This window comes from Loxodonta africana, chromosome 23, assembly GCF_030014295.1.
Source record: "Loxodonta africana isolate mLoxAfr1 chromosome 23, mLoxAfr1.hap2, whole genome shotgun sequence".
Lineage (NCBI taxonomy): Eukaryota > Metazoa > Chordata > Mammalia > Proboscidea > Elephantidae > Loxodonta > Loxodonta africana.
Window position 1 is genome coordinate 33953628 of NC_087364.1, and position 19135 is coordinate 33972762.

A 19135-nucleotide genomic window follows, 5' to 3' on the forward strand; every position below is an offset into this window, starting at 1 on the left:
GACAGGAAAAAAAAAAACAAAAAACAACAAAAAAAAAACAACCCAAACCCAGTGCCGTCGAGTCGATTCCGACTCAGAGCGACCCGACAGGACAGAGTAAAACTGCCCCACAGAGTTTCCAAGGAGTGCCTGGCGGATTCGAACTGCTGACCCTTTGGTTAGCGCCCATAGCACTTAACCACTAAGCAACCAGGGTTTCCCTATATGACAGAGAAGTTAATACTTTACTTTAAAGCTCATTTATTCAATATTCTGAGCAGATATTGTTCTTTTTTTGTACCGAGTCGGAACCCCTTCAAGGACCACCGACATCTGCTCACATTTCACCAGGTTATTATCCTTGATGACTTCTGGACGCCCGTCGCGATTCACCTCTGCTTATAGAAAAACACTCTTTAGTCGCCCTCCCTGCCCCTGACTTCATCTTCTCCTGCGATGATTGAGGACCGCACTTACTTGTGGCTCCAGGACCCCTATCCTGCTGCTCTGGAACAAACAACAAAAAACAAAGGAGCGCCCAGTGGGTTCGAACTGCCGGCCTTTTGGATAGCAACCGCAGCTTTTAATCACTATACCACCAGGGTATCCTACTCCTCTCGGCGGAGTTTTTCTTGCCCCGAGTAGGCTGCAATGCCCCAAACCCGCCCTCTACCTCCAGGGAGATCTGGGCAGCGACCACGGCCTCAGAGCACCTACGCAGTCGCCAGCAGCCGCCCGATCCTCTCCGCGCCGCTTTGCGAGCTGGGAGAACTACGTCCCTTCTCGCTTGCCTTATGCCTGGCGAGAGGGGGACCGCACTATCGTGCTGCCTGCCAGAGGTTGGGGACGCTCACGTGCGTCCCTCTCCATCACAGCCAGCACCAGCAGCTCCCGGGAAACAAACGCGAAGACTACCCATGGTCAGTATTCTATTGCCCTGGAAGTCCAAATAAGAGGCAGGAACGAGTATCCGCGCGAACTAGGGAGCGGACACACCCCTGCTCACCCCCTTAGTTCGGCCGAACCGCTCCGGTCTGCAGCGCGCTCCGGCAGTCGCCTATCTTCCCCACCCTTTGACTGCTCCGCGGGAGCGCCTCCCGGACGCGAGGGGCGGGGCGAGCGCGAGCTTGGACGCCTGGAGGGAGCGCGTGAGCGGAGCCGAACGGAGCCGAGTCCAGCCGAGCGGAGTCGGCAGGCGCCGCGGAGAGGCTGGCAGAGCTGGGCCAACAGCCTGCGGCTAAGCGCGGATCGAGCCCCCGTACCCCCGTCTCTGCTCAAGCTTCCGCAAAACTTTTATTCTCTGAATGTGTGAAGGACTTGGAGCGCTTCGCCAGCTCAGGGTTCCCCTACAGCGGCGGCCGAGGGGACTTGCATCCCTCGCCCGCCAGCTCTCCCGCCCTGCGCTTCCTCACCTGCTGCTCACTCCCCGGAGCCGTAAGGGGCACCCCTGGAGGGACCGCGCAGGAGCCGCCGCCCCGAACTCTCTCGGCCACCGCAGCTCACCCGCCCGGCCGCAACTTTAACTTGATTGCTCTCGCCAAGTCTGGGTACCCGCGGCAGCTGCTGCCTCACAAAAGGGCGCGGGGAGGGGAGGCGGCGCGGGTGGCGGGTTCGGAGGTCCGTGCGCAGGACGCTGGCCTAGAGCATCAGAGGCGGGTAAACAAAAGGGAAACTGCCTCGGCTCGCAGTGCCCGCTCAGAGCAGCCTGCTCGTCCGCCTCCCGCTCGGCTCCTCACCCCTGTCCCCGGTTCTCGATTGCCGCTCCGCCTCCGTCCCTGCGGGCGGCCCCCGCAGTGTTCTGAGCCCCGGCGAGCCTTCGGGGCGCGCATCGCTTTTGGTTGGGGCTCTAGCGGTAATAAATGATAGAGGATACAATGACTTTGCTGTCTCTGCTGGGTCGCATCATGCGCTACTTCTTGTTAAGACCCGAGACGCTGTTCCTGCTGTGCATCAGCCTGGCGCTATGGAGTTATTTCTTCCACACTGACGAGGTGAAGACCATCGTCAAGTCTAGCCGGGACGCTGTGAAGATGGTGAAGGGCAAGGTGGCGGAGATCATGCAGAACGATCGGCTTGGGGGTCTCGACGTGCTCGAGGCCGAGTTTTCCAAGACCTGGGAGTTCAAGAGCCACAACGTGGCTGTGTACTCCATACAGGGCCGAAGAGACCACATGGAGGATCGCTTTGAAGTCCTTACGGACCTGGCCAACAAGACGCACCCGTCCATTTTCGGAATCTTCGACGGGCACGGGGGCGAGGTAGGACTTCCCCGGGATTTTGTTTCTGTGTGTGTGTGTGTGTGTGTGTGTGTGTGTGTGTGTGTGTAAACAACAGTATGTCGTGTGCGCGGCGGACTAGGACCTTGGGTGCAAGGGGCGTGGTGGTGACCTGGTGGTGCGCTGGACAAAGTCATTCGTTCCAAATGTAGCTCAAGCTGCCAAAAACACTGCTGTGCCCACATCCCTTGGGCTGAAGGTCCGATTTGGGGGACGGAGAGTCATCCACAGCCTGTTTCGTGCCTCTTAGTTTATGAGGTTCCCAAGGCTAGACCCCAACAAATGACTCTGCTAGTTTTGCGGGGGATTAACTGCGAGAATTAATGGTTTTGGCCTTGGGCTTCAGTGCCCCTGTTCTAGGGTTCGAGGTTGACTTTGGCACAAAGAAGGAAGAAAATATCGTTGATGCCCCATTGGGGAAAAGAGACTAAGTCTGCAGAGCAGTGTGGGGGCTCAGTGAGAGTGAAGGAAGCTGTGACTTGCATCGGCTTCACTTTGGGGAGAAACCTCAGGGACAGAATTGCGTTTCTTCCCAACTCCATCAACTTTGTATAAGTGTAGTATGGCCAGTTGGCAGGAGCGCCTAGCCGCCCGCCTTGTTTTAGCTGAACCGCGGTGCTGGACCCAGGTGCCCCTGGCCTTTGCAGAGGTGGCAGTTCCCGCAGAGGAGGCGGTGCCCAGACCTCACCCCTGTGCCTTGGACCGCGGTGGGAGATCAGACGTCTCCCCGCTCCTCGACTCCTTTGGGGTTCATCTGCGAGCAGGAGAGGGGGCTAGAAGTCGGTTAAAGTCCCTCTCCCACATTTCTGCGGCACACAGGGTGCGCGATGGGGCTTAAGTTTCCTGGAGAATCCGGCGAGGGTTGGCTCTAGTCTGATGGCATTGGCCAAGGCCGATAAGTGTGAAATGTAGCTCGACCTTCCTGCACCAAAGAACACCAGGCCACCCCATCTTTCTTAATTTAGCAGTTTGTAACAGTTTCATTGCTGCATAGTTTTGTTTAGGTGGGGGAGCATACTTTCTTGCCTTACCTCACCCCAACCCCCACCCGAGCCCAGTCCTGCACCCCCTTGCTCCTATACAACCTCCCCCCCCCCCCACCATTTGCTGGACCCTTTTGGGTCTCTGGGTGGGCTGTAGGGGATGTCATTCTCTTTCAAGCATTTGCTTGTTTTTTGGGACATTGTTTTGGGTGTACATTGTGAAAGCTTTCAGTTGTTTGTCTTATCTACGTTCTCTTTTTGATATAAAGGCACTCCACCTGCTATTCTGCTAATCTTTCCAAAAGATTTACTGCCTTGGAAAACCAACTTTGCCAGGAATGACAGACTTAGTAGGAAACCTTATTTGGGAGAACTGAAATCAGTTTCTGCTGTTTCCATTCACCTAGCTCCCTTTCGCCCAACCCGCCTTTTCTTTGGTCTTTCAAAATGAAAGTTTCTCATTAGTTTTAATTTTGTCCCCTCTTATGTAGTGTGGGGTTCCCCTCTGTATGGTCACTTGGTAGGGAAAAATGTGAAGTTAATCGAGGGAAGAGATGCTGCATACTTGGGCGAAAACATACCTGAATGACAAGGTTACCGGTGTAATGACTGATTTGTTTTTTTGGCTTGAGTCAGAATGTCTATGGCTTTCATTTTATTTGCCTAGACTGTTGTAAATTGTGCAATAAGCATATATATTTTTATATTAAATTTGTTGTCTGGGGATAATCTTTTTTAATCTTAGCACATTTTATTTTTAATTTAAAGGTGTGGATGTTATATTCATGTTGTGAAGCTTTGAGGTTGTAGTTTTCTGGGTGTGATGTATTGGCTTGTTTTGAGCCTATGTAAGCGAATGGGTAGTTAAAAACAATCTTTAAGTTAATATTCTAAAACCCGAAAGCTGCAGATCCAAATAGGTTTCAAACCAAACCAAACTAGCGACCCTGTAGGACAGAGTAGAACTGCCCCACAGGGTTTCCAAGGACTGCCTGATGGGTTCGAACTGTTGAAATATTTCCAATAGTGTCTTCCTGTAAATATCGTCTAGAAAAAGAACATAGAGATGATTTTATTTAACTGAAAGTATTTTAGATATACACGGCTTTTCATTACATTTTTTAAAATAAAGGAAATGATGAACATTGGTAGCCAAACCATGAAATGCTTTTCATTGTGCTATATAAATTAAAAAGCCTGCTGTTTGAAAAATAATTAGTATTATCAGTACCCTTAAAAACAGATTAATTGTTCTCTCTGTAACCTCTTACAGGGCACAGGCAGTTCATTCGTTTTAGCTTTGCCTTAGGGCAAGATAAGGGAAGTGCTATAAAAAGAAGTTACTTAGTTGCTTTTTGGAATGCAATAATAACAAATAATTTTAGGTAATTTCTCTCTTATTTTTATAGATCATTAAAAGAAAATCCCACTGCCTAATTCTATTTTTCTGTTGTTTAGCTTCTTCAACATTTGCTGGATGAAGGTGCCACTGTTTGGTTTTGGTACAGATGACAGTTATCTACTTCCAGAAAAGAGGGAGCCTTTTCTGAACATCCTGTTTTTTGTATGTGTACTATCTGTAGAGTGGTACAGAAGATAAGTAAAAGTTTAATTTTATTTCTGATTATTCAGACTAATAAGATAGGCCATTACAAAATAGGGACCATCTATAATCATAGGGCTTTTTAGATTCAGAAGGGACCTGAGCCACCTTGTACATCAGTTTCATTCTATTTTTTAGAGATGCCAATGGCTAGAGAAGTCATGACCTTCCCAAGACTACATGGCTATTTGAGGCCTTGGTTTGGTGATTTTTGTATTAAAACCTTGGACAAATTAGCTTGCATACTTACCTTGATAGATAGCACTCTGGGTGAATGAGACATGACCCCCATTCTCAGAAAGTTTCAGTCCTGTGAGAGATAGACTGTACACCAAAAATTAAGTCATGATGTATTTAGGGTATTATGGGAACGCAGAGGAAGGACATTTCAATCAGACTGGGAGGTGGGAGACCCAGGGGAAGAACCCTTAATGGGATCATTTACTCCATGATTAGAAGCATAAGCTTTGACTTGAGATCTGGGTTTGAATCTCTGCTCTGCCTTATACTAGCTGTGTGACCTTGGGCAAGTTGCTTAGCATCTTTATCTGGGAGTTTCTTTATCTGAAAAATAGGGATAATAGTGTGCATAAGGTGCATCCTCATTGTTGGTATTATCCCTATCTGGAGAAGGACTTAATGGAGAAAAGTACTTGAAAGAAGAAAGCTAGAGAGCTAGAAGTTTGAAATCTAAGAGAGAGACTCTACATATGGACATCACGGTTTTGATCAGTAGAAAGGTATATGTTGGACAGGGATAATTCATTAGATATCCCCAGAACTTTCTCATTCTCTTTGTTCTAACTTCTGGTGCATTTCCGATTACTAAATCAGGATCCTAGGTATTCTGGGACTGGGAAAGCAGTGATTAATGAAAAGGATAATCTCTATGATTAATTAATAAATTGGTATTCTGATTTGTACTTTAGCTTCTGATCGGTTGGGTTAGCCTGAGTTACTTCCCTTGAGCTTCTTATTCAACTCTGGAATCTTTGATAAAGATATTTCTCTGGACAGCAGATGCAAGCTGGCCATGATATTTTCTAGATGATGACATCTTAAAAAGCCTTGTCTTGGTGGTTCTGTAGGTCACCTTCCTCACTTGATGCCCTTAGGCCTTGAAACATTCTAATCACCATACTATGAGTAGATAATTGACTATGTGTATGTCTAAAGCTATGGAAGTGATTGTGTTGCTGTATAACATAAGATTAAAACAACGAAAAGATTAAAAAAAACCCCAAAAGCTCAGATTGTCAGTTGATATGGAAAGATTATATTTTTTAAAGTTTAACAATAATGTTTTATAGGAAAATGGTTGTTTTTGTGCTTATCTGTAATTCACAGGCAAAAGGTGGGTTTTTTAATTTTTGTACTATACCCATTGCCGTCAAGTCGATTCCGACTCATAGCAACCCCATAGGACAGGGTAGAACTGCCCCATAGGGTTTCCAAGCAGCGGCTGGTGAATTTGAACTACTGACCTTTTGATTAGCAGTCATGGCTCTTAACCATTGTGCCACCAGGACTAGCTGGAAGAAATATTACCAATCTTTTGTGGCAACTTTGCCAATATTCATGGCTGAAACGTGTCTAGAAGAATGGATTGTTATGTGTTATGTATGTTGATTACTGTATTAAAGATCATGTATTTTGACAGTTGACACACAACTTCGCCAATGCTTAAAGCTTAGAGCTCCACATTTTTCTTCACAGAAAAGCTGTTCTTCAAATGCTTGTCAGGAGCTGCGTTCTTGAAGCTCAGTACTTCTCAGAAGCTCAGAAGGAAACTGCTTATGGAGGGTTGTCTGAAGGACATACATACAGTCTAGTTCTTTAGATCCGTGGTTCTTAACTTTTCTTGGGGTATTCTTTTCTTTGGTAGTACAGTATTGTGAAACTACAGACATAGTCCCAGGAAAAATGCACATGCACATCAAATTTTGTTTATAATTTCAAAGATCAGTGGATGCACTGAAGCCTCTGGATCCCAGGCTAGTCTAGACAGAATGAAATTTGTTTCTGATAAATCTGGACCTACAGGGAACTGTGTACCTGGGCCTCTTCCTTGGCCCTCCTGCCCTCCTCTCCATAATTTGCCTTTATTGCCTTGTGTGTTACCATTTGCCTGTGAGGGTTGTTATGAAGAATAGCCTTTGAAAGCTCTTTGACAAATAAACTGCAAAGATGTTGTTGACACTTTTACTTATTATGTTATATAGTGTCTTCTTTATTAGGACCAAGGGAGAAATAGTTCTCTGATAGCTTTTTGTTTTTACCTTAAGAATGCTGAATCATGCAACTGATTAGGTCACCCAGTGTTTCGTTTGGTGTGTGAATCTCACTCACAGGACAGCTTATCTTTCCTACATTCAGTTTTCCTATGTCCCATTTTTCTCTTTTACCTTTTGTATGTGTCATTTTGTCTTGTTCTAGTATATGTATTTATGTAAATGTCATTAGATCTTTTCTGAAATAAGATATAGTTCAGAATAAATAATGAGTGGCACAATGGATGATCTGCTTTTGAGACATTACAGCTGCTGTTAGTAAATATTTGACTCCCACATTACTGATATTCAAGAGGCCTTTGGATTTAGTGTGGACAAAATGCCTGATTGTTTAAGAGAAAATTCAGATTAGTTTAAAATGGTACATTAAGATTTCTGCAAAAAAAAAAAAAAAAAAAGTTTTTTTCTTTTCTTTTTTGTTCTATGAAACCCCTTTCTTGTGCTTAGGAACCTCTTTGTAGGTGAAGGTAGTAATCCTGACTGCTGACCTTGTTGCATCTTCTGAACAGATTGTTTAGAAATTCAGTTTAGTTAAGCCAAAGTTTTATACATAGTCTGTCATATATAGAAAACAAAAAACCCAGTTCATATATAGAGTCATATATAGAGTCATACAGTATTAGGGTCTGTGTGATGCCCAAAGATGAATCTGTGCGTTCTCTGCTCTCAGGGAACATTCCATCTAGTTGGCGAGATGAGCTTTTTAAAAATAGAGCTTCAAGATGCAGTTAGACTACTGGATGAGAGTGCGTTGACCTGACTGAGGGAGCATGGGGGAATCTTGGATAGTTTTGAGGAAGAACAGACATTTTGGTAGTATCGCAGCATTTCAGTGGACAGAGACTGGGTCAAGGAAGGAGGGGAAGATGATATTGCAGATGGGAGAAAAAGGGAAATTTTATAGAGGAAGGAAAATGCAGGTACAATTGGAAAAGGCAGGTAGCCCCATTTGTTTAGAGCAGGCTTTCCCCAACTTCAGTCATATTTTTTTTCCCATGTTGGAGTACCTTCTCTATTTTGATATACTTAATATTGTTTTTTGAATTAACTTTTTTTCACTTAACTATACAGCGAAACCTGTGAGAGCCGGAACTCAATGGGACTGCCTTGTTTTTCTGGGTCTCTCAAGTTTTCTGCCTTTGACCGGGTGTAGTCTTAGTACGTTTCTGTTGCTCGTTTTAGTGGAAAATATTTTAGTTTTCCTTCTCTGACAGGTTTCTACCTTACACAGGTTCAGCTTTTGCAGGTTTTTACTATATTTATTTTAAAAGGAATCCTCATATCAGCACTGTCAGTGGAACAGTAGTAAAATGAAATTCTTGGCCTCTACCCTAATAAGAAGCTGTCTCCATTTTGATGGAGCCAGATGATTCTAAAATACTCCTCTTCTAGTCTTTGGTTGCCTCTAGAGTCTCTCTGCTTCCTCCGTTTGCTTCTTATGAACAGAAAGATGGCTTTTAAAATTTAATTGCCAGCCATAATTTGAAGCGATGCAGGTGTTTGCTCCCCTTGCAGATTGGTTTGGAACATCTCTTCCCACTGTGGCTCTTGTGACACATAACGATGTTACGTATAACACACCACCATGGTGAACCCAGTGTTATGGGCACTTCCTAGTGTTTGAGCAGCAGTTCCATTCTCATGTCTAATGCAGGTGAGAAAACATTATAGGAATGAACTTGTATCTTTTCTAGTTTATTTTTATAAATAATTAATTCACAAGTTTTGGTTATTGAGCCATTATTGGTTACAAATTATGACATACAGTGGACAAGATATATCTGTGTGCTGGGATCCACAGTTGAGAACTCATTACCTGCAGTTTAGGGAATACACAGGAGAAAAGAGTGAGAAATACTGATAGAGATGTTGTCAGCACTGATCTTGAAAGCCACGCTGAGGAACCTGGGCTGTGTGCTGTAGACATTTCTGAGCGGTGGAATGGCAAAAGATTTATGCTTTAGTAATGCTGTTCCTCTAACCTATAAAGGATTGATTTGTTCAAGACTAGAAGGGTCAGCTGGGGCGGTAGGGGAAGGGGATGTCAAATGGGAAGCCTAAGCCAAAGCTATAAGGATGAAAGCCAGGGGTGTGGGCCATTTCTGAAAGACAGGTAAAGATGGAGATTCAAGGTGATAAGACTGCTGCCAGGGTTTCCAGTGTGGTATTATCAACTGGAAAGAGGGCAGTTGGGTGGAGGAGCAAATTCAGACAATAGTAAATTTAACTACAGAGTCATTTCCTTTTTCATTTATATTTAGATATTTCTGGGCTTCCTAAAATGTTGGTTGACCAGTTACAAGTCAGCTCTTATAAAACATTGTTTCTTTCATATCTTATCTAAATGGATATATTTTAAAACAATGAAAAAATAAATTATATATCTGATTTGTTCAAATGGAAAGGCATTTATTATTGTTTCACTTTGTTACCAGGAATAATTTAGGTTTTCCAAGATAAGCTTTTCCAAGACTAAAAATTAGGACCATGTCTTCAGTTCTCTTAAATGATTTCATTTCCCTGACAGTGGTTTTAAGATTAAAATATTGCTCATTCAATCTCAGCTGTAAGTGGTCCCTGGGCTTTGTCTAACTGTAATAAAAAAAAAAAAATTTTTTTTTTTTTTAACTGTAATATAGGCCCATAATTCACTAGGGGCTCAGTTTTTAAAAAATAACATTTTTACTTTGAATGTCTAATATTTGAAACATGTGTTTTATCCTTAATTTCTTTTTTTAACTTTTATCATTACAGTAATATATTTTTGTGGTTTAATTATTTTCATAATTCCATCTAATGAATATTAAAATAAATTTGTAACTTTTTTTTATGTAAAAATTAAGTGAATTAAAAAATTGGTACAACTACATGATAGGAAATATAGAAAAGAAAAGCAGGCACTGCAAATCTCATTATCCTATCACATATCCACTGTTATGATTTTAGTGTATTACTTGCTGGTCTTTTTTTACCCCCTAACTCCTCATACCCCCTTCCACATCCCCTGGTAACTGCTGATCTTCTTTTGTCTTGATGACTTTTATCTATTCTGGGTATTTTGTGTAAGTGGGATTATACAATATTTGTTCTTTTATATCTGATTTATTTCACTGAGCATAATGTTTTCAAGGTTTATTCATTTGGTGGCATATATCAGAACTTCACTTCTCTTTCTGGCTAATTGTAAAAACAGCATGGGGAGGTGTCTGACCTCCTCTAATTTCACAGGGGGGAAGGAGAATCAAGATCGAAAGCCCAGAAAAGGGCCACATAAACCAGAGACTCCATCAACCTGAGACCGAAGAAATTGATGGTGCCTGGCTACCATGAATGACTGCCCTGACAGGGAACACAACAGAGAGTCCATGATGGAACAGGAAAACAGTGGGGTGCAGAACTCAAATTCTAGTAAAAAGACCAGACTGCATGGTCTGACTGAGACTGGAGGGACCCCAGAAGACATGGTCCCTGGACTCTTTGTTAGCCCACAACTAAAATCATTCCCAAAGCCAGCTCTTCAGACAAAGATTAGACTGGACTCTGAGACATAAAATGATACTGATGAAGAGTGTGCTTCTTGGCTTAAGTAGATACATGAGACCAAATAGTCGGCTCCTGTCCAGAGGCGAGATGAGAAGGCAGAAGGGGACAGGAGCTGGTTGAATGGACACGGGAAATAACAGGGTGGAGAGGAGGAGTATGCTGTCACATTGTAGGGAGAGCAACTAGGGTCACATAACAATAGGTGTATAAGTTTTTGTATAAGAAACTGACCTGAATTGTAAACTTTCACTTAAAGCACAATAAAAAGAAAGAAAGAAAAAAAACATCCACAGCCCTAGGCTGATTCCTATGAGGCAGGGGTCAGACATGTCTCCTCTCTCCACCACCTTTACCAATTCTGATACCAACCATCCCTCCCACTGAACTGTCTACTTCACTGCCGGGTTCAATAATTCATTGCAATGGCCACGCAGAACTCAAAGACAGTACTCAAGATTGTGGGGTTTATTGGGGAAGTAATAGGTTATAATTCAGGCTCAGGAACAATCAAGGATACCGCTCTTCCATCAGGACAGCTGTGCTCACAGGCACCCCTCTTCCTGGTCATAGGCCTCTGCCCAAAGGCACTCAGCTTTCTCTCTCAGTGGACTGGGAAGTCCAGTGTGCTGTCTACTGCTGCCAGGTCTCTCTAATAATACACCGTTGTGTGTAAATACCACATTTTGTTTATCCATTCATCTGTTGTTAGATTGTTCCTACCTTTTGGCCATTGTGAATAGTGTTGTAGTGAACATTGGTGTATATGTGTCTATTTGAGTTGCTGCTTTCAATTTCTTTGGGAATATACCTAGGAGTGGAATAGCTGGATCTTAACGGTAATTCTGGAGTTCTTGGTTGAAACAAGTGGTTAACAGCTCGGCTGGTAATTGAATGGTTGAATGTTTGAGTCTACCCAAAAGTACCTTGGAAGAAAGATATAGTGATCTGTTTCCAAAAAATCAGCCATTGAAAATCCTGTGGAGCACAGTTCTCCACTTAAACGCATTGGGGTCACCATGAGTCAGAATGACTTGATACAACTGCTTTTTGGTTTTTATGGAAATTCTATGTTTAGCTTTCTAAAGAACCACCAAACGGTTTTCCATAGTGGCTATACTATTTTACATTCCCACCAGTAATAAATGAGCGTTAGAATTTTTTCATATCCTTGTCAACATTTATTTTCCTTTTTTTTTGAAAAACAGCCATCCTAGTGGCTATGAAGTGAAATCTTATTGTGGTTTTGATTTGCATTTCCCTAATGGGGTCGCTATGAGTTGGAATCAACTCGAGGGCACTGGGTTTTTAATGACTAATAATGTTGAGCATTTTGTCATTTGTATATCTTTAAAGAAATGTTTCTTCAAGGCCTTTGCAAATTTTTTATTTGAGTTGTTAGTCTTTTCGTTGTTGAATTTTAAGAGTTCTTTATGTATTTTGGATATTAAACTCTTCAGTTTTGACTCGTAATGACCCTGTGTACAACAGAATGAAACACTGCCCCGTCCTGCACCATCCTCACAGTTGTTATGCTTGAGCCCGTTGTTGCAGCCACTGTGTTGATCCATCTCCTTGAGGGTCTTCCTCTTTTTCTCTGACTCTCTACTTTACCAAGCATGATTTCCTTCTCCAAAGACTGGTCCTGATACCATGTCCAAAATACGTGGGATGAAATCTAGCAATCCTCGCTTCTAAGGAGCATTCTGGCTATACTTCTTCCAAGACAGATTTGTTCTTTATTCTGGCAGTCCATGGTATATTCAGTATTCTTTGCCAAACCATAATTCAAATGCATCAATTCTTCTTTGGTCTTCCTTATTCATTGTCTGCTTTCGCATGCATATGAGGTGATTGAAAATACCGTGGCTTGTGTCAGGCGTATCTTATTCCTTAAAGTGACATCTTTGTTTTTTAACACTTTAAAGAGGTCTTTTGCAGCAGATTTGCCCAGTGCAATGCATCCTTTGATTTCTTGCCTGCTGTTTTCATGGGTGTTGGTTGTGAATCCAAATAAAATGAAATCCTTGACAACTTCAGTTGTTTCTCTGTTTATCGTGATGTTGCTTATTGGTCCACTTGTGAGAATTTTTGTTTTCTTTATGTTGAGGTGTAATCCGTACTGAAGGGTGTAGTCTTTGATCTTCATCAGTAAGTGCTTCAAGTCCTCTTGGCTTCAGCAACGCAGGTTGTTAGTGAGTCTTCCTCCAATCCTTATGCCCTGTTCTTCTTCATATAGTGTAGCTTCTTGGATTATTTGCTCAACATAGAGATTGAATAAGTATAGTGAAAGATACAACCCTTATGCACATGTTTCCTGACTTTAAGCCACACAGTGTCCCCTTGTTCTGTTCAAATAACTGCCTCTTGGTCTAAGTACAGGTTCCTCTTGAGCACAATTTAGTGTTCTGGAATTCCCATTCTTCAAAATGTTATCCATAATTTGTTATGATCCATACAGTCTAATGCCTTTGCATAGTCAGTAAAACACAGCTAAACATCTTTCTGATATTCTCTGCTTTGAGCCAGGACCCATCAGATATCAGCAGTGATATTCCTGGTTGTATGTCCTCTTCTGAATCTGGCTTGAATTTCTGGCAGTTCCTTGTTGATGCACTGCTGCAACTGCTTTTGAATGATCTTCAGCAAAATTTTACTTGTGTGTGATATTAATGATGTTGTCCTTTAATTTCCGCATTCTGTTGGATCACCTTTCTTTGGAATAGGCATAAATATGGTTCTCTTCCAGTTTGTTGATCAGGTAGCTGTCTTCCATATATGGTTTCCAAATATTTTCTCTTATTCTGTAGGCTGTCTTTTCACTTTCTTGATAATGTCTCCTGATACACAAAAGTTTTTAATTTTGGTGAAGTTCAGTTTATTTTTTCTGTTGTTACTCATGCTTTTGGTGTTTGTTATGGTTTGAATTGTGTCCTCCGAAAATGTGTGTCAATTTGGCTAGGCCATGATTCCCAGTATTGTGTGACTGTCCACCATTTCATGATCTGATGTGATTATTATATGTGTTGTAATCCTAACAGGTGTGATGTTAATGAGGCAGGATTAGTGGCAGTAATGTTAATGAAGCAGGACTCAGTCTATAGGATTAAGTTGTATTTTGAATCAATCTCTTGAGATATAAAAGAGAGAAACCAGCAGAGAGGAGAGGGACCTCATGCTGCCAAGAAAGATGCACTGGGAGCAGAGTGTGTCCTTTGGACCTGGGATCCCTGTGCTGAGAAGGAACTAGACCAGGGGAAGATTGATGATGAGGACCTTCCCCTAGAACCAGTAGACAGAGAAAGCCTTCCTGGGGAGCGGGTGCCCTGAATTCAGATTTCTAGCCTCCTAGACTGTGAGGGATTTTGTTTGTTTAAGCCATCCACTTTGGTATTTCTGTTATAGCATTAGATAAATAAGATAGTGTCATATCTAAGAATACATTGCCTGAAGTTGTGTCCCTGTTTTCTTCTAAGAATTCTTTGGTTTTAGCCCTTATATTTAGGTCGTTGATCCATTTTGAATTCATTTTTGTATATGGTGTGAGGTATGGCTTCAGCTTCATTCTTTTGCATGTGGAGACCCTGTTGTCCTAGTGTCGTTTGTTAAAGACACTATTTTTTCCCCCAGTGAATGGATGGACTTGACACCTTTGTCAAAAATCATTTGGCCATGGATGTATAGGTTTATTTCTGGATTCTCAACTCTGTTCCATTGGTCTATATGTTTATCCTTACACTGTGCAACCAGGGATATCATTGCTGATATCAGATGGATCCTTGCTAAAAGGAGAAAATACCAGAAATATTTTTACCTGTGTTTTATTGACTATGCAAATGCACATGTTTTTTAATATGCCTTTTAAATGTGATTTTACATAGTTAAAACAATGTACATATAGTTTATCTTAGTTTTTTTCCACTTTGTATAAGCCTGTAAACACACTGTTAATTTGCTCCAAAATTCTTTATTATATGTTCAATATTTCTAAAATGCTTAGTGATGAAATAATATTTTACTGAAAAGATACCTGATAAATTACTCAACTGCTTCCTTATTGATGAACATTTAGGTTTCTTTAACTTTTTACCATTGTAAATAACATTGCAATATTTCTGTGCTTCTCCTGGGTTTTGGATTATTTTTGAAGGGGAAATAAACTACCGTTATTGGTAATAATAATAATAATGGCTGACATTTACCGAGTGTGTACAATATGCTAGGCAGTGTTCTAAATACTTTATATATACTATCTAATCTTAATTTTTATAGCAGTTGATCGGGTAGATCCTATGTTATTCCCATTTTAAGGATCTAGAAATTCAGGCACAGAGAGGTTAAGTAATTTGCCCAAGGTCTTGTGAGGCTCATAGGTGGTAAAACTAGGATTTGAATCTGGAATTCAGTCGTAGATCTACCTATCTCCAAAGCCTGTGCTATCAGTTTCAAGTTGCGGCTCTACAAATCCCATAAACAGGGGCAAAAAAGTGCATTGTTAAGTGGTCATGGCCTGGTGTTCTTGTGTTGCTCAGTAGGACTTTCGGTTTCTTGTGTGGGTCTCTGACTGTTGTGTCCCTGTGACATGTGATGTTGTCCTTGAAAACCCTATGCTGGAAACATTGGTAGGTGGATCTTATAATTATCTGAGAAAGTCTTACAGTTAAAAAAAAAAATTGCAAGTGGTCACCCAAGGGACAACAGTTGGTCTCTATTTGCCTGGAGCAACAGAGGAAGAAGGAGGTTCAGGAATAGGAGGAATGGACTGTGTGGCTAATTGCCTCTGAACAAACTGCCTCCTTTGGTAGGAGACCAGAACTGGATGGTGCCCAGCTACCATTACTGAACATTATGAGTAATGACGCCATAGAAGGACCCTGATCAAAAGGGGGAAAGTGAAGAGTAGAATTTCAAATTTTCATGGACATCAGACTTTCTGGAGCTATGGAGGCTAAACTCGTCATACTACTGAGATAATCTTTAAACCTTAAACCAAAAATATCCCCTGAAGTCTTCTTAAAACCAAATTATAGCTTAGCTTGATTAGTTAGAAAAGTCTGCCTTGAGAATTACGCTCTTTTAGGAATTATCTATATGGCATCAAATTGACAGCTGTAACTTGAAAGGTTAGATAAGAACCTTAGCGAACAGTGAGTTTATGTTAATGAGGAAGGAACAACTCAGAAAAGGAGGGTGAGAAAAATGTAATCAGTGTCACTGAATTGTACATGTAGAAATTGTTGAATTTGTGTATGTTTTGCTGTATATATTCTCAACAACAACAACAAAAAACTCACATTGAAACAAATGTTTTCATCCACTCCTCCACGTGCCCCTTCTTTGTTGGCAGAATCTCTGTGCCGGTGCATTGACTGTCTAATATTTTTGCCTTTTGGGTCAACGGAAGTCTTGCATCAGAAGTTGTAATGGTGTTAACATAGCCAGTCGCAATATACAAAGATGATTTATAATGTTTTATTTTACTTTAAGGAAAGAAAGGCTTGATATTAGGGGAGGTGTATAGGGTTGTATATGTGTTTGCATAATTTCTGTTTATCCTGATGCACTAATAGTTTTCTTTTGAGGGCGGACATAATTTTCTAATATGTAAATAACTGTAGTTTTAAGAAGCAGAATATTTTAAAATTTATTTATAATACTTTGTTGATAGGTTTTGTCCGAATAGACGCTACTCCGTGTTTCCATTCCAGAAGGCTACTTTACACGTTATTCTCTGAGGCATCCTTAACTGATGCCCAAGCTCTGGCGAGGGTTAGTTATAATGTTTTTAATACAAACCTTCAAAGGCAAAATTTAAATAAGCAAAGGAAGACGTTACTTTTCGTTTTGTAGTTAGCGGAACTATGTTGTTGTTAGATGCTGTTGACTCAATTTTAACTAATAGCAAGCCCATGTGACACAGTAGACCTGCCCCATACGGTTTCCTAGGCTGTAATCTTTACAGGAGCAGATTGCCAGGTCTTTCTACTGTGGTGCTGCTGGGTGAGTTCGAACTGCCAACCTTTCAGTTAGTAGCCAAGTAGTTAACTGTTGTGCCACCAGGGCTCCTTAATGGAACTGTAGTACCTTTTGTAATTTTTTAAATTGGTATAGGCCCTCCCTTGAAAAGTATAAAGTATTTTTAGTAAACATTCGTGTAGACAAAAATCATGTATACTGATAAACTGATGTCTCTGTTTTTCTCTTTACTGAGAATAGGGTCCAACTTAATGGAACCAACCTTAGTTGCCTTTCAATTTCCTAAAATAAGGGAGGGCTAGTAATTGAGTAATCTCATAGGGTCACTATGAGTCAGAATCTGCTTGATGGCAGCGGATTTTTAGTAACTGACTAGTTGTTAAGAATGAGACTTTCCCTCCATTCCTAGACAATAAAGGAGTTTCTGTCAGCTATGGCACAGGGCTACCGTGTACAATCATGCAAGATATACACTGTACAGTGATACCAGGTAGAGAGGTACTTTTTTCTAATTAATACAAAAGAAATGTAAGCTCCCCAAGCCAGACATCTGTGGGTCAGCTGTCACTTGGAGAGAATGTCTTTTTCCAATTTGTACAAAAGTGAAAGGTGCCATAGCAGTATGGAGTGTTTTTTGAGACACACAGTTTTTACCATACCATCCATCATTATTGCCCTCCTTTTCCTGCACCTAACTGTGTGAGCAGTTGACAGATGATCTAAGTACGTGTCTTATTTGCTAAACCAAAGACCAGTTATCCATTGCACATCATGCTAGCAAACCTTGTGACTTCCCTCAAGAAATGAACACTTAATTTGCATTTACTTTTCAACATTAATATCCCAGGTTTTCGTCATTGTAATTGTGAGTAGGGTTTTAATGCCCTGTAGCAGTAAATCTTAAATATTTCTAATTGTATTTTTAATAGGACAGTACATACTCAGCACTACTCTTGAACAGTAAAGTTTGTAACATAAAAGTTCCATGTTTTTAAAAAAAATATTTCCTTAGTTATAGAATTGCCATAGGGCAGAAGCTGATATATTCTGATAAGTGTATATTATTAAAAAAAATCTAACAAGTGCTATCTTTTCTATTTTTAATTAAGTAAATTAACTTTCAGTTAAATTAGTCACTGAACATTTTCTAGACAAATATGTCTGTTACTGTCAGGATTTTATGGAAATTGAGACAGTAGAACCTTTGATCATACTGTTTACCTTTTTGTCCCCTAGAATAATGAAGTGAGTTTGCTATGACAACAGGTTTAAATAGGTACATAATAAATATGACTGTCCCATGTTTGGGATTAAAAAGTTTTACTTCTCTTTTATTTTAATACGTAGATGCCTTTCTAAATTTGGAAAGAAGATATGTTTTCCTTTTAGATATGACTGGCAGAGATCTTGAATTGTCATATAGTTGAAATGTAGTCTCTAAGGCTTCACAGCTACATGAATAATGTGTTTTTAAAGACTTTCATCAAGGAGATTCCACACTATCTCTGGAGAACCTTTTCTGTATAATCCTTTCTCTCAGGAAATTCATCTTCACACATGAACTCAATTCCTTGATTTAAGCCTATTTCTCTTAGCCTGGCCCCAATAGAGAGAGATAAATTAGGATTTGGTTGTTGCCATTTTTAGGTCAGTGAGATTACTGTAACTATAACATCCCCCCATATTAAATAAGTACATCAAATTTGTAGGAGACATAGCCACCTCAAAAAAAGGAGATGAAAGGTAATTTCTACCAAAGACAATAGTTTCTGGGTGGTCAGTAATAGCTCTTCTTTGAAAAAGATAGTTTGGCAATGTTCTCTTCTGTTTTTACAGATTGGTTGGTTTTGTCTTTTATGTCCATTGTCAGAAGCCTAAGTGGACGAAGTTCTAACTGGACATCTAGATGGTGCATTATTTGTAAGTTTTTGGTTGCAAGAGACAGAAGTTTTTTTTTTTTTTTTAATCCCATGTAACAAAAGGCCTGGAGGTGGGTGTTTTCAGGGTTGCCTGATTGAGCAGCTCAGTGACTTGAAGGCTCTGGTTAGTGTCTCAGAGATTGCATAATACCTTATGGATGCAAGATGTAAGACATAGGACAGCTGCAATCATCTTTGCATAACTATATTCAGAGACACAAAAAAGGAACTATTCCTTTTTTAAGTCTGAGGAAAACTTACCTAAAAGCAATCTCTCACATCTCCTAGGCTATCGTTGTTTCCCATGTCCAGCCTGAACAAATGACTTGACCATGGGAATATGATCACCATGATTAACTCCGGCCCATGATAATGTAACCGCCATCCCTCCCCCCCCGCAGCTTTTCCCTGTATCTGGGGAGGAGTCCAGTTTCCTCTGGAACACTTGACAGTCTAGGAAGTTGAACAAGACTAGAGTTTTGTTAGTTAGGAGGAAGGGGAAGTGGGAATGGTTGTTGGATGGGCCACACAAGTGACAAAGGGAATCAGAGAAGGTAGCCAGGGAGCA

General features: G+C 41.2%; 1 protein-coding gene across 1 annotated transcript in view; it reads left to right on the plus strand.

Moving 5' to 3' along the window:
• Positions 1 to 1192: 1192 nt before the first annotated feature.
• PPM1L (protein phosphatase, Mg2+/Mn2+ dependent 1L) overlaps positions 1193 to 19135 on the plus strand; it is a 577710-nt gene continuing 559767 nt past the window's right edge. Inside the window, exon 1 of the mRNA XM_003422197.4 lies at positions 1193 to 2237. Coding sequence (XP_003422245.1) covers positions 1839 to 2237 — 399 coding nt within the window. The 5' untranslated portion in view covers positions 1193 to 1838. The remainder of the gene's footprint in view (positions 2238 to 19135) is intronic.